General features: G+C 41.1%; 1 protein-coding gene across 2 annotated transcripts in view; it reads left to right on the top strand.

Annotated features, from left to right (window-relative positions):
* col4a2 (collagen, type IV, alpha 2) overlaps positions 1–24,364 on the top strand; it is a 59,350-nt gene that overhangs the window by 17,756 nt on the left and 17,230 nt on the right. For both annotated transcript variants that reach the window (XM_071476577.1, XM_071476585.1), the window contains exons 4-12: positions 2,424–2,504; positions 22,956–23,090; positions 23,200–23,244; positions 23,337–23,453; positions 23,554–23,622; positions 23,752–23,787; positions 23,881–23,934; positions 24,022–24,057; positions 24,230–24,271. In XM_071476577.1, coding sequence (XP_071332678.1) covers positions 2,424–2,504; positions 22,956–23,090; positions 23,200–23,244; positions 23,337–23,453; positions 23,554–23,622; positions 23,752–23,787; positions 23,881–23,934; positions 24,022–24,057; positions 24,230–24,271 — 615 coding nt within the window. The remainder of the gene's footprint in view (positions 1–2,423; positions 2,505–22,955; positions 23,091–23,199; positions 23,245–23,336; positions 23,454–23,553; positions 23,623–23,751; positions 23,788–23,880; positions 23,935–24,021; positions 24,058–24,229; positions 24,272–24,364) is intronic.

Genomic DNA, 24,364 nt, shown 5'->3' on the forward strand with positions numbered 1-24,364 from the left:
GCTTTACCAGTTAAATTAAATTTGGGTACGTGTAGTTGGTGAAAGGAATTAGTTAAACAGAGTGGCCCCACAGTAACTATCACAATAAGACAAGACTCTTTTTTGTTTTTCTAAACTGTCCATTGTGAGTCTGATAATGTGCTAGGAGTGCAATAAATCAGTGGAGTCATCTTTTAATGATATAAGAGGTCCAGCTGCAGTCTATATTATTAACCTTCATAATAAATTATTTCTTTGTTAACTCATCATAGGAGAAAAATAAACACATAGTTCAGTAAAGCACCACATGACCTGCTCTCAGTTATTGGACTTGGATTTACCCATGTGGGTCCATGTGCTGATGATCCAGGATGACTGAACAGACAACGGTTGCTGTATTAAGCACCAAGTTTTTGAACCTCATTTATTAACACTTGACTTTTTCTTAATATGATGGACTCTTGTTGCACTAACTTTTGTGCTTTGTCGAAAATGCACCTACACATCATTATCCGAGTAGTTTCCAAGGTGTAACGCAGCTATGGAAAAGAGTGGGTTTGTTGTGTCAGGAGGTGGGGAAAACAGGATACTGCTGCAGAGTCCTATTGTCCTCTGCTGAAACAGACATCAGCTATTTTGAACCTGTAAACTGTAAAGTTGAACTGATGGTGCATAGCTCCATGATGTGTAATTGCTTTTATGGGAGCCGTTCCTTTGTGTGCCTGTCCGGAGATGACGCAGTCTATTGTCTGTGGCTTGGATTTCCACCTTTATGTGGAGAAAGGTCATGCCGTGACTCTGTTGCATCCTTATTGGGATAATATCTTCCTCCAGGGAGGATGCTTAGTTTGGAAAAGTCAGTTAAAAATTAGGGACATGAGTAAAGAATGTTGAGTCTGCCACCATAGTGTTCAGGCTAAATTAAACCCATCACAGCATGTCTTAGCTATATCAAGCAGACGTCTGAAAGAAATGCAGCCTTGTGCATTCCATAAGAGTGGGGAAGAGGGTCTTTTTGTTGTGGAGATAGGGGATCATTAAAGGACGATGTCTGTATGGTAAAAGAGAGTCTTTGTGTGTGAGAAGAATCTCAATGTCGCCTTTGTGAGTGGGACCGCTGGGATCTGCTGTCAAAGTGAGGAGGGAGAATTATTCTGATTCTTTATTTAACAAGGGACATGGGAGGGTATTGAGGCATTTGCTGCCTAAGAAGGCTATGGTATGGCTGTGTAGGTGGAGGACGTAGGCTGACACAGGACAGAGACGTCACAACCAGCTACATGGCTGTATTCAGTTTTACTCATATGCTAATTGAAAGGCCACTGAGAAACCAAATTCCCTAAACTTTGGAAACTTAGAGTCAAATGCTCTGCCAGCGTGTGTTTTTCATTTGTATTCACTCTGAGGCGTCAAGTTCAGCAGAACAATTAATTATCAGAAAGCTTTTTTCCTAGTCAGACGTTTAAATGGAAATAGAGCTGCAGGGTTTAAACATACACTGATTGACCCGCAGATCTATTAAAAGAACATTTGGATCAGTGATTTGTTATTTCCAGCGATGAATTTGAGCAAATGTCCGCTTGTGCGTATGTTTTGCAGCAGGTGAAGGTGAAGGTGTGATTTTCAACATGTTATGTAGTGTCCACAGTTTTCTGAAGGTTTGAAATTGTACTTTCTTCTGATGAGTAAGAAATGTGGTCATGGCAAAGTATCCAAAGGGAGTATGTTGATCTTTGATTTTGCATGTTATCTTCATTTGAAACATCACATAAGCACAAAACTTCTCCCAACACTCCATTCAGTGTTAACTGACGTCTCCAGCTATCTCAGCTAGCTGAGGGTCCGGACACCTCTGACCTGTGGGTCGGGAAATCCCATTTGTGTGACTGCTTTCTTTGATCATGTCATGTTCACACTGACCCCATGGGCTGTGTGTGTGTGTGTGTGTGATGTCTAGCACAGAATAGCCTGTGATGGTGGGTGGTTTTGTTGGTATGCAGACATCCAAAGACAAATTGTCTCCGTCAGCGGCCTCTCTGATGAATAGGGTTTTCATGGACACATGGCTGTCCGTTATGTCTGGACATCCGTCATGAGTCACTGGAGCCGCATCCAAAACATCCTTCCTGCACACTAAACCAAAATTCAGTGCAGACAGCACTGCAACAATCAACCACACTCATGCAACAGAGCTGCAGGCATAAACAACAAGCGTATTCACAGACCACAGTGTAAACAAACACAGGCGCTCACACCTACAGTACACAACAATTTACCCCACACAGTGTCCCATGTAATAACGCCACATGGACTCATATCTCTCCTGAGTTTATGCAAGTGAAATGAACAGCATAATGTTACAGTTTTCTGTATATTTGACCTCTATAACCTGACCTCTAATAGCCAATCCCTGGCCCTCATGTTGTGTGTTTTGTGTCTGACAGGGTGGGAAGAAGCACAGTGGCCCCTGTGGAGGAAGAGACTGCAGTGGAGACTGCAAATGTTTCCCAGAGAAGGGTGCCAGGGTAAGTCCCAAACTCTAACTACTGTTCCAAATAGCTACATAAACACCCATATCCATTTCTCTCTCACTCTCTCTTCCCAAACCTCTGTGTTGAACAGCTTTTACTGTTGGTTTTCAGTCTGGAACACCAAATAAGGCCATGATCACTCATGATGCTTTCTAAAAGGCCCTTTAAAGTGTAATTTGACTTGGTTGTTGAATGGGACTTTATCCAAGTTTTTCTGCAAGGCTTATCCTTTAAACCCAAGGAGAGTACCCATGCTGCTTTTATTTATAACGTTTGTCACTCCAAGTTAGTTAGAGCTAATACCAAGTAGATGAAGGCGCATGATCTAATGATCCTTGCACCACTTGAGTTTAGATGTAAACTTATAGCAGTGTCAAGTCTTATCATGGTCTAAAGCCCTTTCGTGGAAAATTCAAGTATGACAACAATGCAATGTAGGCATGTTAGATGGTGTGAGTGTCTGACACAGGCATTCAGCCGTAGGGAAGACTATGCTGCTGAGCCTCATTAGTTTGAAATACTTATCAGGCTTTGTTACTGTAAAAGTGATGAAGTTCAAACCATTAACCTCTGTAAAAGAGGAGGTCAGATGGAGGGAGTCTCTGGAGTGTGGGAGATCCCTTAGGGAGAGGAATGAAAGGCAGAAAAAGAGAGAGAGACCTGATGCCAGGGTTTTCAAATCACAGAGACAGACTAAACAGGCTTAGAGTGAGTGACTGGAGTTCTGCATGACTAAAACTGTTTTGGCTTCAGACGTGTGCTGCTCGGATAATCAGATAGCCGTCTGATAGTTAGGCTGGGGTTCCACATCCTTAAAGTTTTGTAATTTTCAGAATCAGACAACCCACACCGCTGTCAACAAGGATTGGGCACATGTGTGTAGGAGGGAAAATAAACAGGGTTTCATTTATTTTGCTAATTATTTCTGTATGAGGATGAATCATGCTTTAAATAGAGACATAGAGAAGTGGTTTCTGGGGAACCTTACACATGCTTGTAGAGGAGCTGACATAAACACCTTTAAAATCTCAGCTACACACTGGTCTTACTTATAGTACTTCTTGCGTCCTTTCTTTTGAGCTGGAAAGAATATATCAGCCTTTAGGGTTGGGTCAAGTTCCAGCAAAGATGAAGACCCTGGTATACATGTCTATATGGTCTTGTTTATAATTTATGTTCATATTAAATTTTTGTAGGTTGAAAATAAATGTGAAAATCTCCTTTAAAACTGCAGTTGCACAAAAAACATATTAAAAAATTAAAGTAAGGGATCTACAGAACACATCTGCATACAGAACAATTAGTTTTTCTGCCTTTTGGACAATTTAATACAAACTTTCCACAGCAAAAATGTCCAGTTTCTTTTGTTTCTCTTATCTTTTAAAGTGCTCATGGGAGCTATAAATGTCTCAGTTCAGCTGTGTGATGTGGTAAACTCAAGGACTGAAACTGACTCTTATAAAGCAACCAGCCTACCGGACGAACAGCCTCTCAGGGAGGCACTCTTAAAAAATACAGAAGTGAAGACAGGGCTGGTCCAGTAACTGTACTTTACCATGCAATAAGAATTTACCAGACCAACTATACAGTTGGTGTGACCTTCGACCTCCATGCTCACTGTGGATACAGGAAACCCCATAAGGAGGCAGAGAAAGAGGCAGAGAGAGGAAGTTCCACATTCCACATCTGAAGGATGCAGAGGTCCGATGACGGGGTCAGCAGACAACCTTTCTCTGCCTCCTTCCCCTCTCACTCCTTCTCTGCCAAAGCCAATCCAAAGGAAAGTAAAAACCAACTCTGGTCACAGATCCTCAATTTTCTAGATATCCAGTCTGCTAAAGATGAATTGTACACGCGGTTCTCTCACGAACTGATTTGGCTCTTAAATTACAATATTTCTTACTCAAAGATAAAACTTTCCAAGTAACCAGGCATTATAAATTTGTCTTTGTTTTTGTCTGTCATTTGTGGTCTCTGACGTACTGTTAGTTTTCCAAGGCCTAAGAGTGTAGTACACAACTTGATCCAACTACATTTTCCCCCTATATGCATTATCCAACAGATGTACTTGTTTGTGAATGCAGTGCACATCGAGATGGATTATCACAGATGTGTTCATCCCTCTGTCTCTTTTACTTTATGTCCACCTCCTGCCCTTCCAAATCTAAGCCTCATGAGAACCATGATGATGAACAACATGGGTCAAACTTGATCCTCCACAGCTGCCTGGATTTGTTAAGACTTGACACAGCTGTGGTGATTAGGTGACGGATGTTAATGGGTAAATGGTGGCTGTGGTCATGTCAGCATCTTGGTTTGGCTGCTCTGGGAAGTGGCAGGATTCTGTTATTGGAGCACAATCATCACTGTGTCCACCACTGTGGGACATGTAAGGCAGAAGAAACTATATTTTTATATCAACTATGAATCAAATAACTACTTGTATATGGACAGTGTTTCCCATAGTGATGAACCCACAGATGATTATCACCAACTCTTCAGATCTCCTCATCTCTACAATGACTTTTACATTTGCTATAACTTTAAAAGGGCCTTTTTAAAACTGCTGCCGAACATGGTTTCTTACCGGCAGCAGGTGGCGATGATTGTCGCTTGACGAGAGCTTCGGCTTAACTTTGTTGTCTTTATAATACAAGAGGTTATAATATATTATATATACACCCTATGTATATACATATATATATATATATATATATATATATATATAATATAATATAATATAATATACCCTCTGAGCAGCGCTACATCTTCAGGGCAGACTGGAGGCTACAGTGAGCTGCTAATGGAAAGTGACGAGACAGACTGGGGCTAGCTGGTTAGCATGCTAACTTCAGCAGAAGAAAAGACGTGATAGAGACAAGAGTTAACATTGGCGTTGCTTTCCACCATTAGAGACAGCTCTTGGTGAGTAAAGGAATTAATGTTGATGCTGAACTCTCAACGCTTCTTCTAGACTGGTGAGTAAACAGCTGTTAATGCTAACGTTGGCCATGTAGCAATAGCAAAACTTACAAATAACTCCTTTAAAAGGTGATAACATCTCAGTATCATGTTTACAGCTTGTCACAGTGGTCACAAAATCAGTTAATGCCAAAGTGGGGTTTTTTTCATTCATGACAAAAATATAAGATGCAAGCAATTCAGGAGGAAAAGGGAAATGAATTATATCTCAGTGGAAAGAGGGTCATACGAGGTACGTCATGAATGAATGCTAGAATTCACGATTCATTTTCTCAAATAGTCACAATTATAGAGTGAGATGTTGAGTGTGAAGATGGATACAAATCTGGACAGAGACAGACAGCGTGAGAGAGACTGGAAGAATGAATTGAATTGTTTGCTGGGGACTAAATATGTTAATTTCATGGGTTTTCTGCTTTAGGGGGAGAGCAGAGATTTGGCTGACTCTCCAGCCTTACCGCCCACACAGAGTGCATTTAAGACGTGCAGAAAAATACTTCATAAAGTCCTCATCATTCTCCTGCATCATTAGTGGATTGGACTCCAGAGATTGGTAATAAAAAGAGAGAACAATCACCTTAAAATGGAGTAAAGAGAAAATAAATTAGGCACACAGAGCATCTGAAGTACTTCACAAGATCGCACTTTATAGCTGAGGAACATGGGCACAGTGGTAATCGCACAACAGGGTTGATGAGAATCCTGGGAGCTGTAATTGAGGTGGTGCTGTAAGAAACAGATCAGTTTGTGATCTCTAAAGCATGAAAAACAAGGGCAGCATGAGAAACTGAATGCACGGTTCCCTGCATCCTCACCAGAAAACACATTTAGGAGATCAATGCTGTCTTTTGTTGCTGGGAGTCTTTTCGTCTTCAGTTCTCAGAAACAGGGGGTGGTGCCGAGTTTTACAGAGAAAAAGAAACTTTGGATTAAAGAACAGTTGAGTCCATCTGCATGAGCCAACTGTTTCTCCTCATTCTGTACGGTGGACATGGAGAGATAAAAAAAACCCCATTGAGAGAGAAAGACAGAGAGGATATGTGAGGGAGAGAAAGATAATGCAGGCATGTGTAAAAGTGAAGATTTAGGCACCATCACAGACATTGTGCAGATGCAGATTCTCGTCCTCTGCACCATGGGAAAAGCCTCCACAGCTGATGAAGGACAGGAAATGACACATGTCTCAGGAAGCTGAGCACAATGACAGTCTACTGATCTTTTTTTAATGTAGACGGTCTCTGTTTTTGTGGGAACAAGATTGTCTGTGTGTTTGGCTAGTAGCTATAAATGGAAAATATTTCCTTGTTCCATGAAAACAAGTCTATACCTACATTCTGAATCCAGTGCCCATGACTATCATGTACTTTCCTGTCTCCTCGGGGACAGGATATCAGCACCAAGAGGAACGCTGTAGAGTCAGAAAAGATCAAACACCCCGTTGAATATATTGTGTTTTCACCAATAGATGGAAGTACTGAGAGTTGTCGGGTTTTGACACTGTTTGGAGGATCATAGTCTCTATGCAGTGAGGACATTTTACATCCATTAAACATATAAAAAAGCAAATTATTAAATTTGCAAATGCATGACATCCGTGGTAAAGCAAGAATTAATTTCTCACCTTTTTCACCTGACAGTAGTGACATGCATGTAAAGCATTTTGGCCTTAGCAAACCCTCAGAAAACCATCTCAACATGCACAATTGCATGTATAGAAAAAAGTCCTCCTAACTCTTGAACTAAAATCAGGTTGAAGTCCTCTGATTAAAGCTGCATTTCCATCAGCTGTCAGTAACTTCAATCAAAAGCGATTCATCTCTCATGGAAACTAATAGTCTGACAGTAGAGGAGGATAAGTTAGTGATTTGATTTACTGGCACTACCAACCTGCTGGTTCGCATTAGGGGCTTGTTGTAGCTTCTCATGTCAGTTAAAGACATGATATGTAATGGCAGTTTTAAGCCCCTCATTCCAAACCTGCAATCAGGAGCCCTCCCCTGACCCTGACCTTGACTGTGCCTTTCAAGGAAAAACTACCAACTGTGGAGTAAAGATGAAAAAATGGTGCATGTGTATGCGAGAGTGGAAGGGAGGGGAGGGAAGTTACAAACCTGCTGCTATCACTAAAACTCTCGGATGGGAGGATTTTCTTTTCATAAGATTGTTGGAGAGAGGAATTCAGCAGGGGATTCCAGGCTGGCTTTATCCTGTGTCAAAATTAAAGCTGTGGAGCGGTGGGACACGTCTGGGGAGGCACTCAGACAAACATACACTAACCAGCTGTTTGTGTGTGTTAATACAGCGCAAAGATGTACAGAAGCAGGCAAAAGATGGAGAGAAATGTCATTGGTAGCTGTTGTGACAGGTCAGGGATTTTAGAGATATCTCAGCCACTGTGTGAAGCTGTTAGAGGTCATGGTGAGACGAAGTCATGAAACACCAACTCGTAACTGGCTTGTTAAATCTCCAGAGCTCACACATTCCTCATGTGGTTTGTTTGGTTTCACCGCTCCTCCTAGACTCAGAACTATCTGCATACTGCACACAGAGCAAAGAAATAATAAGCACAACAATAACAAAAATATGTTTAGCAATGTTACAACAAACTTAAAAAAAAAAAGGGGGCGGGGGGGAACTACTTAAACTGAAATACAAAAAAGTTTGAGCTGAGCATGGGTTTATGCTACATTACATTTACATTTACTCATATGGCCGACGCTTTTATCCACAGCGACTTACAAGTGAGGGACAACACTAAAGCTTCAGTGCACTAGGAGACCTTGGCGTAAGTTTTAAGTACCACAGCTATTCAATATGAGCCAGGAAATCAGGTAGAGAAGTGCATAGTAAGTACTAGTTAGAGTTAGATCGTATTCGATAGCTTATTCCACCATCGGGGACCCACACAGGAGAACAGTCAGGATTGCGTGTAGGGATGGCAATGCCAGACGACACTCCTTGGAGGAACACAGTTGCCGAGATGAAGCATAACCCAACAAGTAATGGTCATAACAGGACAGATCTTATTGGATGTGAAAGTTGTTCACAAGTAAAATAATTGCAAAGTATATTTTTTTTCTTGCAGGCATGACAACAACCTACAAACACAACAATATTATCAATTACAATATCTTACAAAGTTGTTACGGTGAACCCATTCACAAGCAGTTGCTTATTTAGACATCCAGCAGACACAGCTACATTTATCATTCATTTTGGAGTCATGTTTGTGACCGCCTGACAACTCAAACTCTCTGTTTCAAATTTTCTGTTTTAGTATCTGCCAGTTCCTGAGAAAAATATCTGGCTCTTTAGCTGCTACATGATCCATCAGCTAGTCACGAAACTTGTCTGCCTGCTGTTTGGTGATGGGTAGATAACTTAGGGTTTATCAGGATGATTTTTGCTGAAAACAGCTGCCTGCTGCATCTTCACAACATCAGTGGAAGTAATAAAATATGTGCCCTAAACCCAAAACAATGAGCTAAACAGCAATCCATAGAGCTGAGGAGATCTGCAGAGTTGGTGATGATTTGCTTTCGGTTTATCATTATAAGTGACCCATTTCACATTATACATAGGCCGTCATTCATTTAATTAAAGCAGTTTTTAAATGTGTATGTTTTTGGTTATGAGTTTGCCACCTTAATGACCTATGGAAAGATGAACCTCACCTGAAGGACAACAAACAAGCTGGCCGACACTATAGTGCAGCTCTCAGTTAGAAAATATTCCCCATAGCTCAGATACTGAACGTCACAAGATCACATCATATTTCTCCAATGACATCTTCGTCTGCCTCTACAGTCAAAAGAAATTCTTTTCCCCATCCCTTTCTCTGTTTTTACGTTACTGTCAAAGACGACTTTGACCCACCGTCCTGCACCCAGCTGTGGTCCGGCTTTAAGAGCCTATAAAAGTGGCTCACTCTCACATTTTAAGATGATGGGTGCTGTTTATGAACAAAAGGGCTACTGTTGCTGTGCACAAAGAAGCATCTCTTTGTAAAAGACGCACACACATTATTACACTCGCATATATACACAAACACAGGGTAACACACACAAATGGGTATATACTATTATTAAAAATCTAGTAATTATAAAGCACTTCAGTCATGAAAGCAAATATTGAGCATTTACCAAGACATCCCAAACAGTCATCCCAAACAATCATATCTTTGCAAACTTAACTAGAAATTGCCGGCCTGTGAAGTTTTGTATTTCTCTACATGTTAATGTGTGTATGTCACTGTAGACAGAGTGATACTCAGCATCAAGTTTGGAGGTCTGCATCTTTTATTCTAGCCTGCCCTAAACCAAAAAAAAAACACAAGACAAAAAGTACATTAGGAATGGATGTGTGTTTGTCTGCTCTAATGTAAAGCATGCCTGTCTGATCAGCTAACCCAGTGATATTTGCAATTTCATTAGCTAACAAAAGAACATTTTTGTGGGGTTACAGGTTATGTTTTAAAAAAGCCCCTTTCAGGACTGAGGCATCCTCTGTGTTGGATCTCCCCACTATGTGGAAGCTACTTCTTGATGCTACTTTCAGCATTTTAGAGTGAAGGCTAATGTTAGCAGCTCTGTCCTGCTCTGTTATGTATTTTCGGAGGTTTGCTTGTTGCATGAGATGAAATTATGTTTGCCAAACAACCTCATCCTGAAAGCCTTGACCTCTATAACCATGAAAGTGAAAAGCAGTGCTTTTGTTATATTCAATGACGATGATGCTGTCACCATCATATTATCTATCTTAAGGCAGGAAAACAGATTAGTTATAGCTACTGACAATACACTCATTCAGTAGTCCAGCATTTGTGGGACCTTGTATGTATTTGGGCAGTAGACTCTGGCTGCCACCTGACTCTGCTGTCATCAGGCAGAGCACATGGTGCGGGTGTAACCGAGGTGAAACCAATTAAGTGCAATAAGATATTCTGAGATATTCTATTTCGTGTTGCGGCTGGGAGATTGTTGCCCCATGGGATTAATCATACATACACACTACTCACTGAAAAACTTGCCAGTAAGCTCCTTTTATGTCTTCGGACAAGCTGGAACTGTTCACACGCTATTCTCCTGTGAACGCCGTCTGTTGCCAGTTCAGTCAATCTTCCTCTCACTGAAAAACACATGCAGACACACACCATGTTTTCCACATCAATCAGGTGTGTCTAGTCTGTATTCGTAGAAAAGGAAAGTTCGGAAACTAAGGTGTTAACGCTGTTCCCCTGTGGGAGGTTTGCATTTGATTTGCAGACAGCAGTCAGGAAATGTTATGGTCGACAAAGAGGGTCCTCAGGGCTGTAGGAAAAATGTGACCAGAGTTTTGGGTCACCACAGCAATGGCATGTGTTCCCCATCAGACCCTGGGGTGAAATTTACACTGGGGGACTGCTGCAGAGGAAACAGTTGAGTTAGATCTCCTCTAAACCTTCTCATACAGAGGTCACTAATAGGCAGGACGTGGTATAAGGTCAAACAGGTAAAATGTATCAACGTATCACTGAAACGAGGAATGTCAACTTAATGTAATTTTTATATATACTGAAGATACTCACCCCATTCATTTAGTAGATAAACCATATACATGCATGGACCTTTGTCCAGATTTGCTCCATTGCCAACTATCCAGGAATGTGTATTGCAGCTGGAATGGCGGGTTTTGCATCCCCATGTGGGACAATGAAAAAAACTTTCCAGGATGGCAAAATTGGACTGTGGGCCAGGCCAGCTGGATGGGTCGGAGGGTGCAGAAAGAGACCTTGAGGATTACATGGGTATCCCTAACACTAATGTGACTGGCTGAGGTCCATGTCAAACAGAGCCAACATCACAGCTGGGTATTTGACTATAAATCTCAATTTCCAAACTTGAGTTTTCCCATTGCTGTCTGTTGTTTTATTTTCTTTATAACCATTTGTCAAGCAGTTTTTCTAATAGTGTTTTGAATGGTGGGGCATTTTGGGGCATTTTTGCACCATTATTAGACAGGACAGTGTATAGTGACAAGAAATGAGGTGGAGAGAGAGGGGAGTTGGCTGGTCGGGAGTTGAACCAGCGACTTGCCTGGTCAGAGCATATGCACTTACATGGACCTGTTAGAGCTCCAGACAGAAGCCTGAGAGAGGAGATGTAAAATTACATGGTTTTTGGTACTGAAATCTACAAATATATATTTTTAAGCACATCAAAACTTCAAATACAATCCAAGAAAAGTGTAATGCATGGGACCTTTGATTTATTTACTTATTTTCCCCTATTTCACACTGAGATCAAAATTCTTTTTTGCAAGAGAGACCTGGCAAAGAGGGAAGCATAAGTCATTGTTAAGACAATGAAAACAAACAACCAACAAAGACAGCTGTGAAATACCATGAGAATATACACAATATCCAGCTGAAATGTTGTAAAAGTATACAACTATCCAGTTAAGACGAAATAAAAGAGTACATTTTGTAATTATGTAAATTAGAGGAAGGCAGCACGGTATCCTGTATGTGTGGCATTTTTGCTTGATTAAGTAATAATGTGATAAAACAGTTATCAGGAAAAGTTGGCAGTTAATTATCTGTTGACAAACTCAGTCAACTACTCATTTTAACACTAAAGCTTTCATTGTTATTTTTACTGATATTCGACAAGTGATCATGTTGTTTTTACTGTTACATGTTTTTTTTAATCAGTTTTTAGGTCAAAATCACATCTAATAAAGAATACAAAAAAATAAATATAAAACTACTTTCTCACACTTCAGCATTACTCCTGTGGCCTCTCAAACTGTTTCACACCACAGTATACATACCTGTGAGCCTTTGGGTGTGATGTACAATGTCAGAGAACAGCTTTGTTGAGGAAGTCGAGCTTTTATAAACACAAGGAAGGACACTGCGCTCTGGGTGATCCACTGTATGGAAGGTGTAAAGACATTATGGCACAGTGATAAATGCAACAGTGGGATCATAGAGACAACACACCCATGGTTACCTCATTACACCCAGACACATACTGACACCTGATACAGGCACACAGGTGGTTGGTCTCTGAGGTGAGGGCAACACCTCATTTGAGGGTGTGCGCCATGTCTCGCTCTTTCTCACACACACACACACACACACACACACACACACACACACACACATACACACAGGCTGCAGCTGTGACCTGTTTAGACACACATGTGCTTGGACCACAGACTTGAGACGTCTCATTCCTCTGGCATGAGGCAATAGCACAGGTGTCGGGCCCCAGAGACCCCTGGGATAGCTGGAGGTCCAAGCTGTTCTGTTCTCAGCCCTGGATCCCCCCTTGAGTCTTGATCTTCAACACACACCCTCGGTACACATGCAGACTCTCACACACACGCACACTCCAGTCCAACCACCGGTCATTAGCAGCCCCCTCACTCCGATCTGGATGCTGTCAGATCTCTGGCACATGCGTGAGCACGTGCTCAGTGAAAATGACACATGTGCATGCAGAAATTAGCTCAGAGCCTAAACACATTAATTCTAATGTAAACTAGGCACAGAGCAGCCAACCCACTTGCTAAACAAAGAGCAGCAGGCCTCCTTGAGAAACAAAGCAAGTGACAACAAATGACTTATGTTTGTCTGAATGTCATCCGTTTTTATCCCTCTACTTCATCTCTCTCTTTGCACATGAGACATTTTAAGCTGATGAGTCAGAGGAACTTGTTATTGTGCGGCGGAGAACGTGATGTTTTCATAAATCTGACTCAAGGTTTGTTTCCATGGCAGCACCACAATTTATCTGTCTCACAGATAATTCCGCATTAGATACTGATTTTCATAAATCTGTGTTCTACCTGTAGCCAGTATGGTCTCAGTGTATCGTTTTATATCCGCTCTGATGCACCACGGTCATCAAGGATTTTCAGAAGTAGGACATTTTATTCCCATCAGGGGTTAACAGAAAGCTGACCTCCCTGACTACGAGCAGGAGATCTAAACATGCTCTAATAGATATCTAAACATCATCTACAGATGTTTATTTATTCTGCCTGAGTCCTCCTCAGGGCATCCATTTAAGAAAACCCTCTTCTCCTCCGGACGGAGCCCCTCAAGCCTGTACCCTAACCCCTAATTCCCCCTACTCCTTCAGGGGAGCTGAGCCCCGCTTCCCCCCAGGGGATCATGTAGAAGGGATGCGGATCTTCAGGAAATGAGTCCAAGAAAAATGTGTCCAAGAAAAACATTTCAGCTGGGTCACAGAGCAGTTGGGGCCACATCCACCAAAGTATCTGAGCCTGACTGTGGGATTCAGAGAGGCATTCGGTGTTCACGTGCTGTCATTCGCCTTCCAGAACCTTTCTTCTCCTACTTTGTATCTGTCCTTGTTTCCTTTATTTCTTACTTAATTTCCCTCTTTTCTATATTTCTTCCTCTTTTCCTCACACACACATCTTCCTTTATACATATTTCTTTCCTCAGGTTAATTCATTCCTTCTTCTTTTTCTTCCCTCCATAAACCATTCTTTCCCCCTTACCTCCCTTTTTCACACCACCTTTCCTTCCTGCATTTGTTCTTATCTACTTCCTTCTTTCTTCCCTCATTCTCTTGATTCAAGTCTTTCAGTTATTTCTTCTGAAGGATGCAGGAAGCAGATCAGTTCAGAACAATCCAACACTTACTTCCACCTCATGCAGCGATTGGCTGGTTGTGCGGAGATTTGAATTTGGCAGAATTTTAACTTGTCTCACAAGCTCTCTTTTTTTCGTGTATATAATCGGCCAACCCCATGCTGTCCTTTCTGGTCTAACAAAGACTGTGATAAATCAGCTAATTAATCCATAATTCTGCTGCACGAGCACAGACCAGAAAGAGAGCACACATTACACCTATCTTCAAACGAGTAGGCCCCTGAGATCCTCTGGTTCTTCTCTTTTAGCCGTCGGAAAACAGTGATGGTGATGCTGCTTTCCACCATTATGCTCCGAGCTGCTCGATCATCTTCCACAGGAACCAAGAGAAGCTGAAACTATTGATATTTTCAAGCGTCTGGCTTTAATGTAGTGCCTTATAATATCCTCACAATTCTATGTGCATTTGTCACTTGTAAAGCACTTTGAATTGCATTTGACTTGTATGAAAGGTGCTATATAAATAAAGTTTGATTTATACTATAAATACTCTCCAGTTTGCATTCCTGCAGCAGGCAGCTCACAGAGACACTCACCAGGATTTTAAGTTCATTAGGAGGAGTTTACACGACTGAGTGTTGTGTGAATGTAAAAGCACCCACTCCGGTCTGTGGATGCTGCTGTGGAGGTACGGGACTGTCAGCTCCTTGTCCCACATTGATGACATCAGAGGATAAAGTTCACATTGCATCAGTTGTCCGTAACAACATCACCTTCTGTTTAGATTCCAGTGTTATTTCTGAGGAGATACAGTATATACAAACACTAGAGGGGCAAGCCACACTGTAGGTGTTAGCTTTGTAAACACAGAGTTGAATAACCACGAAAAACAGGCATGGAGGCACAGTTTATATGTGAATGAATGAAGGTTTTTAAAATAGCTAACATGTGCATGCAAGTGCATCCTGAAGATAGAGGCTCAGTCATGGACTAAATATAGTCCGCCAAAGCAAACATCTTCCTTATGATGGAGCTACATGACAAGACAAATCGAAAACAGAAGATGTTTAATCCAAGAAAAGGTAAAATATGTAAGGAATGTCAAGGTCTTGACTGTTTTAATAGTTGCCTCCAAGACATGACATTTTCCTGTGATTTATCAAATCTCTTATCTCTGTTGACCCTTTCTATCTGTTTTAATCAGTTTTAATCAGTGACTCAAAATGTCCTTTGTAGTTTCCAGTTTTTCCAGGCAGACAGATAGAATAACAGAGGGAGCTTCCGACCAGTTGTTTATTGATTTATTTTTTTTGAGGTCAGAGGTGTGTGCACTGGGCTGCGTGTTCCCATCCTGTTCTCAGTGGGTCATTCCCAAACCGTCCACCCTGGGGGACAGTCTGGACCCAGATGAAATTTATGGTGTCAGACAGGGGAACTTTTAATAGATCTGTGATTTAGGAATGAGAAATGCAAACACACCCACGTACGCACAGGGAGAGGAATATGGTTACTGCTTTTTATACAGTGTGAAGAGCAGGGATTTTCTCAGAGATTTGTTGATAAGGGTGAGATGCCATGAAGGCCATCGCTGAGGTTAACTGCTGTAGTGAAGTGGACATCCAATTGGACTAAGAAAACTTGGGAAACTGCACAAACTTCCATACATTAGCATGTGTTTGTTTACATTTTAACTTAAGTAGTAAGATTTGTATTTAGATTTACAGTCCACAGTTTTGTGAACAGTTTTATTGGAACTGGAAGTGCTAAGAGCATGTTTGTTATGTTTTTCTGAAGTAACAGGGCCCTTGTTTCTAGAGCGATGTAGCTGTTTAGTTTTTAAATGTAACCTTTCATGGCTGTGAGCACCACAAGTGAAATCCATTCACATCCACTTCACTGAAGTGGTGGGAAAAGAGCTATGCACAAAAAGAGCTATGTATGTGAGAAAATATGTTTCCTGTTTAATTTAGGCAAACAGACCCTTTAATCTTTAAAACCTCTGGGGTTTATTATTCAGTTGTGAAAAGTCACCTTCCACCATGCAGCACCACAACAGCACTCAGTGCCTTGTTTATTTGGTAGATATCAACTGTAAACCTCAGCTGTTCAGTGGGCACCAGCTCTCTCCTCATCCAGACTCTCACCTGTCAAGTTTGACTGGAGGAGAGTGTCCAAAATCCTCCTCACACATTCCTACAGCTGCAACAGATAGAGCTGGGGCATCTCACCGTCAGTGACGTGTATGATATATGAAAGAAGGAGTTACACTTAGGTAAAAATTTAAAAAATGCTGTGGTAGAGGGATAACTAGGAAAACAGTAGTGTACAGTTTCTAAGATCTTACATTTACCTGCTGTGTGTCCGCTGTCCCTAACCGTTGCTTGACTTTTGGCTCGTTCTCTAAAGAAAAACAGATTAACATCTTTGCCCTGTCGTCATCCCATCAGCCCACAGTTTAGCCTCAGTCACTTTGTTGACATATGCCCTTCAAATGAGGTGAGAAGTGATCAGATAAAAAGCAGACACCAGTTGGCAGAAAAGACCGAGGCATGTTTATAATCATTCTCCGCTTAAAAATCCTACTTTTTTTTGTGTAAATTTGTTTGTTTTGTTGCCATTGCTGTCTCTACTCTTCTATTCTTTTTGCAGTTTAATCTTGTAAGCTCAGTCTATGTTTTTCCTCCTGACACATACCTCTCTATTACCAGTCTGTCTTGAGTTCCTGTTATTTGTCTCACTGTGTGACGTTTCCTGATCTCACCCCACCATAGCAGTGTGCCTGGAGCTGAGACCTTAAATGTGTGTTGTAAAGGGAAGTGACCACTGTCATTCTAACCATGAAACATCCATAAAAGCATAAAAGCCATTCAAATTTCAGGAATGTATAATTTTGAAAATTTCATTGTTGTCATTTTGAAAATTAAGCTCTTATCTAAAATGCACAACTTCCTTACAAAGTGAGTTACACACTGGCTCACGGCGTAATGACACCTAGACCGTGGCAACAGAGGAAACATGGACTCATGCCTGCCTGTAAACAGTTACAAACACACAGAAACACACACACACACACACACACACACACAGACACACACACACACACAGAAACACACACACACACACTTTTATCCAAATAAAGGTTCAAATTATAATTTATGCCATAAAAGCAAGCAAGTGTGTGTGTGTGTGTGTGTGTGTGTTCGTGACTGTTTACAGACAGGCCTGACTCTATGTTTCCTCAGTTGCCACGGTGATGTGACCAATGTTATTGATTCAGCAATGATAGTACCAGTAATAATTATTATAAAGAGCAGCCAGTCTAGCAGGTTGTGTAGATAAGAGAGTGTTCATGATTTTGGGCATAAATATCATAAAGAAGGTATTTGGGGAGAAATTTAAAAAAGAAATACTGTATCATCAAGCAAACGAGTGAAAGCGCACGTACTGTAAGACAAAGAAATATGTGTTACAGATCAATATGGAAGTGAAAGTGAAGAATTAAACTCAATTCATATTTGGTCTTATTTCTACCAATCAATTATTCTGTCAATTAGTCTCTGTAAATGATTCATCATTTGGTTTAAATAGCTTGTTTTGTCCAACCAACAAATCCCAAAACTTAACAATTTACCATTTTTCCTTATTTAAATTAAAGAGCAAAGGACTGGGGTTGTCATATGTTGTACACCCTAGCCCGCCAAGACAGATTTGCATTTTTTGTGGCTCTATACAGTAAATAAAATTGGCCTCACTTCAAGACCTACAATACCTAGGTTCAAAAGTTCAATCAAAAGTTGCGGAGGGTATTGGTCAGCTGTGATCTAGTTTCTGCCTGCCTCATTTCCCTCTCGTCCCCCTGTGACTTAAGTAGATTCGACTGCTGATTGATGGCTCATCGTATCTCATTATGGAGCTCACGAGATATGCGGCTGAAGGTATGACGTGAGCCGGCTGTGTCGGAAAGAAAAATAAAGGAGCACAGACAGCTACAGTTGCTGAAAAAGGACAGAGGGCAGCACATGTTTCCTGAGCTTCATAATCTGGTAAAGTCACGACCTTTCTTCAAAGACAGAGAGGAGCTCAGACCTAAACAGACATGCATGTTTCTTAGTTCAGTGTCCTTTAGTGAATCCAAGGTATGTATGTTTGAAGATCACTCAGCTTCCTCTGATCTAGATGTCAGGTTCGCCGTTTACATGGGTTCAAAACTTTTACTGCCCCAAGTTGTATGCTTTCTTTTTTTTCATCTGCACTAACTGTCTACTTTCTGGGTCAGTCATAGGGTTTCTGCTACATGTTCGTCCACCTGCTGCTCTATCAAGACTCAAAAGTCTTTATTTTTCAGATGTCTAGTGGTTAGATGACAGTTTCAGTGCTTTTCATTGCTCTTCCCTGTGCTTTTTTGTCATCTCTTGTGGTTTTTCTTGCTGTTTCAACCTTATATGTCCTCTTTTTACCCCACATAAACTGTTGCTGGCTGGTTACTCTTTAGAGAGGCAGGAAGGGAAAGTATACAGACAGACAAAGGGGGACTATTGATGTAAAGAGATGTAAGAACTCCTGATAGTTTAGGGAGGAGAGAGGAGGAAATGCTGTGTGGAAGTAGTGCAAGTATAAAAGAATGGGGAGTGTAGAGGTATGGCAGAGGTGAAGCTGTGGAGGACCAGTAATTAAAGAGTGGGGAGGACAGGAGAGAGATTCAGCTCAGGAGAGAATAGAGGAGAAGGGAGATGATGAGTAGTAAATTAACAACAGGCTACAGTGTGCTATATGGAAAAGGTCTGGTTGGTTTGATTTAGACATATCCAAGCTTTTAGTATGTTTGAAACAAAGTAGTCATAGGCAAACAAATCTGGAAGAATAAAATCAAGAATGAAGAATGAGAAAAAGAGAGCTTGAGAGACATTCAAATCCTGTCTGTCACTACTTCTGCACACCAAGCAAAGCACTGTGTGAAGTGGGTGTGATTGTCAGATGGTCAATGTAGAAAAGTTACAAAAATCATTGGACACAGCGCCCCCCAATTGTGATATTAGACCGCTGGGGAGTTTCAAAAGCTGCAAGATGGGAAGAGGAGGTAGAGCAGACTTGTATCTTTTGTAGTACAAAAACATTTCATTGGGATCACCCCAGAGAACTACAAGAAGTCCACTTTACCTTGAGAAATATAGCCTGAAAAATCAGTGTTATAGTTTCACTTTTCCTCCCATGTGGATTGACCAATTATACCTTCTTGGTGGTGACTCCACCTGGACACAGGTCAAACAGACTAACCAGAACAAGTTGCTGGTTGATACGAACATGATCCCTCACTGGCTTCCCATCCAGTAACTCACCATATTTGAAGGAGTCTAGTCAGAACCCAAATCAATGTAGAGGTGGTTTGCAAGGGCTTGGTACCCATTAATATGGTGCTTTAACTAACTTTGGGGCCAGATAGGTACACATGTAAACCTAAACCTATGAGGAACTACTAGTACTTTGTGCTTTAATGTGGGATCTAAAGTTATGCATCTACCTGCTGTGCCTTTATTTATGAGTGTTTACAGTATTGGAGCTGTTGTTTGTTGTAAGACAACACAAGTATGCACAACATCTCCTCTGTTATCAGCTATAGAAAGAGGCTTGTATTTATCAGGCCAGTGTTAAGCCATGCAGGAAGATAGTCTGCAATGCACATAATGTACCTTGCAAGTGCTCTAGATAGGGATCTCTTATGTTGTTGCGCACACACACACACACACACACACACACACACACGCACACACTTTTGAATTACAACACCACTCCAGCTCACTCAACTCATCCCCTCTGTCACTGTATATTTTGCTTTTCCCTCTGTGTGAATTCTTGTGAAATTATTACGTTGACAGAATCATTTGTCTTCAAAAAATTAGTCACATTGATGAATAGCCTTTTAATGAGAATGATGATTTACAACTGTTACTGTGTATGGGCTCAGTTCACCACTTCATAACTCCATAACAATAGAGAGTGTAAGGGACTCATAGCAAAGTAAACAGGTGGCGCTTTTTTGTGCAAGTTATGAATTCTGACCATATTGTTTGTTATTATGGAAAAACGAACAAAACAAAACAAATCGACATTTAATGATGAAGAGGATTGGGAATCACTATTGTCCTCTACAAACACCAAGCAGCAAACAGTACAAGGGCTGGCACAAATGGCCCCGCGCTATGATGCACTTTGTTGTTGAGGGATACTCTGGCATCTCTGACACATCCTTCTCACCACAGTCAGAGATGTTAACATGCTGTTTTCTTGCAGACATCTTGACACTGTCCCACTGATTTGTGGTTGTTCAAGGTTCTGCTCATTCATAACTGTTTTGACATTTTGATTATTGCGCAGTTTTAGCCACACAATTGGCATGCCTCAGTTGGTCGGTAGATCCATCACTTTGGTCCAGACTGAAATCTCTCAGCAACTTATGGATGGTGTGCCATGAAATGTGGTACAAACATTGATGGTCCCCAGACAATGAACCCTAATGACAGTGAGCCCCCCCCCCCCCTTCACTTTTATCTCAACAGCTATTAGATGAAGCGCCATCAAGTTTGGTACAGACAGCAACTTCTCATGAAGGGAGTAGCACCACCATTAGGTCATAATCTTATGTCGCCCAGTACTTAAGTCTATTGCTTAAGTTAAGCAATCAGCAAGTTACAGTTTTTGTGAGCATGTCAGCATGACAATGTTAACATTCAGCTCAAAGCACAACTGAGCCTCAGCACAGCTTCATAGAGTCATAGCCATGGCATAGCTGCAAACTTCTGGTCCTTTTTCTGTGTGTGTCTTAAAAGGACCTCATGCAGTCTCGCTCTGGCACACACTGTTTCATATCAGTTGACTTTAAAACTGAAAATCCTTCATAATACTGCTAATCAGATGCTTTTTGAAGAATTTCTTTCCCATTGTAATGTCTGTTTTTTCCTCAGTTACATACCAAGATTAAAGATGAAACACCATAATTTATCATAAATGATTATTGCAGAATAACCAGTATGTTTATTGCCACTGTGGGCAAGATATACTGATGTTATCATATCATGACTGAACTTCTGACTGTCTAATCAGCCCAGTCCTCTGGCTTTTTTCACTTGTAAATGTAAAAAAATAACAACACAGACCACAGTTTGAGTTGTTTTGACAGGACTGTTGTGTGTCTGTTGTCTGCTCTGTAGGCAACAGCTGCTGGAGATTGAAGCAGAGACAAAACACACACCTCCTGTTGGAGGATGCACACAGGCTGCATTTACAAGTGTACGAGCATCTAGCCATCATTTGTATGAGGATTTATCTCACACTATCTGCATCTGATTTGTCTTTCAGCTTGTTTGAATTGTTGTTTGACATTGTTTAGGCTCCCTGCAGTTTTATTAATTCCTCTGAGACCCTTGGCTCTAGCTTCATATAACAAAGCCCAGAGCATCCCTGTCTGGGGACAAACAATATCACTGTGTTTGTTGGTTCTCACAGGAACACTGTAAGACCCCCAAACCTCAGAGGTCATCACTTACTGACCCTATGAACTGCCAGACCATACAAACACAACAAATTCCCATGGTATCTTCATTCTCACGTGATTTTTTTTTCTGACCTTCATGGGTAGTGTCCCACCAACACTCATCTACTTTCTGCCCCCCCTCGAGCATCTCCCCCAGCCGTGTGAATGACAGTAACAACAACTGGGAATCACTGGGTGATGTGTGAATGTGTTGTAAGCACCTGTTTTCAACCTCTCAAGGGATTCTACCTGACATTTTAGTTGACGCTCCCTGCCCTCACACACCTTGATATTCAGGACCCTTGTGTGTTTGCTTTGTATCCTGCTGTTGTCTTTGTCTAAATGCAGCAGCGATCCTGGCGAACAGGAGAGGCAATTAGGAGATAAAAATGAGATGTTTAAAACGGTAGCAGAGGTATGGCTCGGAGAAAAGACACACTTCCACTGCCAGACTCACATTTTCCTTTCTTCCTATCTGCCAGCCTGTCTTTTCTCTCTCATCACTCTGAGTATCATAATCAAATTGATATATTTAGCTTGTAGATTACGGACCTGTCTGCAGATTTAAAGAGTCAGTGATTAAAATACTCTCTGAACAGCCCTTTGAACAGCCTTTAAATTTTGCTTGGTCACCGTGAGCAAGACTATATTAAGTACATAGTGTGTCAGAGTCTCTAGGCTTTGTCTGCTCGTTCTATTCCTAAAAAGTTGAAAAGAACTTCAAGTCAGTCAAGTGAAGTGATACTGAAATGTATTCTTTAGATCTTCACTTGTTTCTCTCGTTTAAAGTCCCCAAGCCTTTCTTCCAGCAGTTTCTGTGTTTGGGCACTGGGTGGCTGTAGAGAGCCAGGAGTGCTGACGGAGAGGACTTTACTAGAAAAAGAAAAGTGTATGTCTCCCTCTTGTGATGCAAACAAGCAATAGAAGAAAAAAAAATCCATGTACAAATGTGAGAAATCTTATAATCTATTTAAATCTTATTTTTTTACTGTAAGTCTTGTTACACCCTTTTTGCATTGTTGTGATGCTTTTCTTCTAAACACTTGATAACACTTGTCCTTTTTTCAAACCTTCTCTTCTAATCCCTCTGTTTCAACAGATAAGTTTACATATTTTGTTAGCCAGGTATTTCCATTGTTTGCATAGCTTTTGTTAAACTTCCAACACTCATGACATTATTGAAACAGAAAAATCAAAATGTGATTAATTCTTATAAATTAAACTATAGGGTAAGCCAATGTGCACAAGCTGATAGTTTATTAGAAGTATTTTATCTTCCACATAATGTTAATTAACTTTTCTTTTTTTTTTACCTCCCCAATCTCAGGGTCACCCTGGGCCGGTTGGTCAACAGGGTCCACAGGGGCCTCCAGGAAGACAAGGTGATCCAGGCATCCAAGGACCAAAGGGGCTAAAGGGCGATGTAGGCCGTGGTGGCATCATAGGTCCTAAAGGAAATGTGGTAAAATATCCTTCTCTCTTGTTTTTCTTTTGTTTTGTTTTGTTTTTTGAATAATTATTAAAAATATTATAGTGACTTTTTTTAATGGATGGTTCTTGTTGCTCCACAGGGAATGACAGGTGTTCCTGGGTTTTCTGGAAACGATGGCATACCTGTAAGTCCATCCATCAGTGTGTACGTTGACAGAGTATTGATTCTATTGTATTGATGTGTTCTGACTGTTTTAATTTGATGTCCGCTCTGCAGGGCCACCCAGGACAGGCTGGGCCCAGGGGGAAGCCAGGTGCAGACGGCTGTAACGGAACCAAGGGAGAACCAGGGTTTCCGGGACAACCCGGTTATAATGGCTCACCTGGTTTTTCTGTATGTGTTACTCCAAACTTGTCCAGTTAGTGATTTGTAAAATACATACAAGTTTGACTTCCTGACCATTAATCTCTGTCCTTTTGTTTCCATTTCTAAGGGTAACCCGGGCAGGAAGGGAGAGAAGGGAGACTCCCTGGAGCTGAGTGTGTTCATGGAGCGTTTCAGGGTGAGGAAGAGAAGTTCACACTAAATACCACTTTTGTCCTGAGGGACACCTGGTTCCATAAAATTGTATTTATGATACAGCTACAACAGAGCTGATTAACTTCACAAATCTTTGAACATCCATCCACAGGGAGATCCAGGCATACCAGGAACCCATGGAATAATTGTAAGATAAATTCAATTCAATTAATCATTTCAAACTCACTTTTCCCCAATCACAGTCTTTCCCATCTACTGTCTCTCATTTGATTTTTGCCAGGGGCCCCGAGGAAACCCAGGATGGCCCGGTAACAGCGGCTTTCCGGGACCAAAGGTAAGTATGTGCATGTGTGTGTGAGTGCATTTGGTTATAATATGATACAAAGTGCTTATGAGGATCCTGTTTTTTGTCTTCTGCAAGGGTCCCCCAGGGCCTCCAGGTCTCAGAGGACCAAAGGTAATGTAACAAGATAAAATATAATGTAATGTAATAATACATATTTGCTTTATGACTCTGTATTTATACTGTTTAAATCATCATCTTATACCTTGTAAGCATATGAACCAAAGCAAATTAGATCTGGACTTTATGAAGGCAACTTCAGGTGTTTTTTGTTTGTCTGGGGCAGGGCACTATGACCAAAGTGATTAAGGGAGCCAAAGGATCTCAGGTGAGAGATCATGTTTGTCCATTGCATTGCTAATATCTATTAGCCAGTTGTTACATGAAAAACCCTGAATTCATTTAGGCTATAAATCACTTG

The sequence above is a fragment of the Trachinotus anak genome, unplaced genomic scaffold (genome assembly GCF_046630095.1).
Source record: "Trachinotus anak isolate AG129_WGS33_773 ecotype Australia unplaced genomic scaffold, CSIRO_AGI_Tana_v1 ptg000001l, whole genome shotgun sequence".
Lineage (NCBI taxonomy): Eukaryota > Metazoa > Chordata > Actinopteri > Carangiformes > Carangidae > Trachinotus > Trachinotus anak.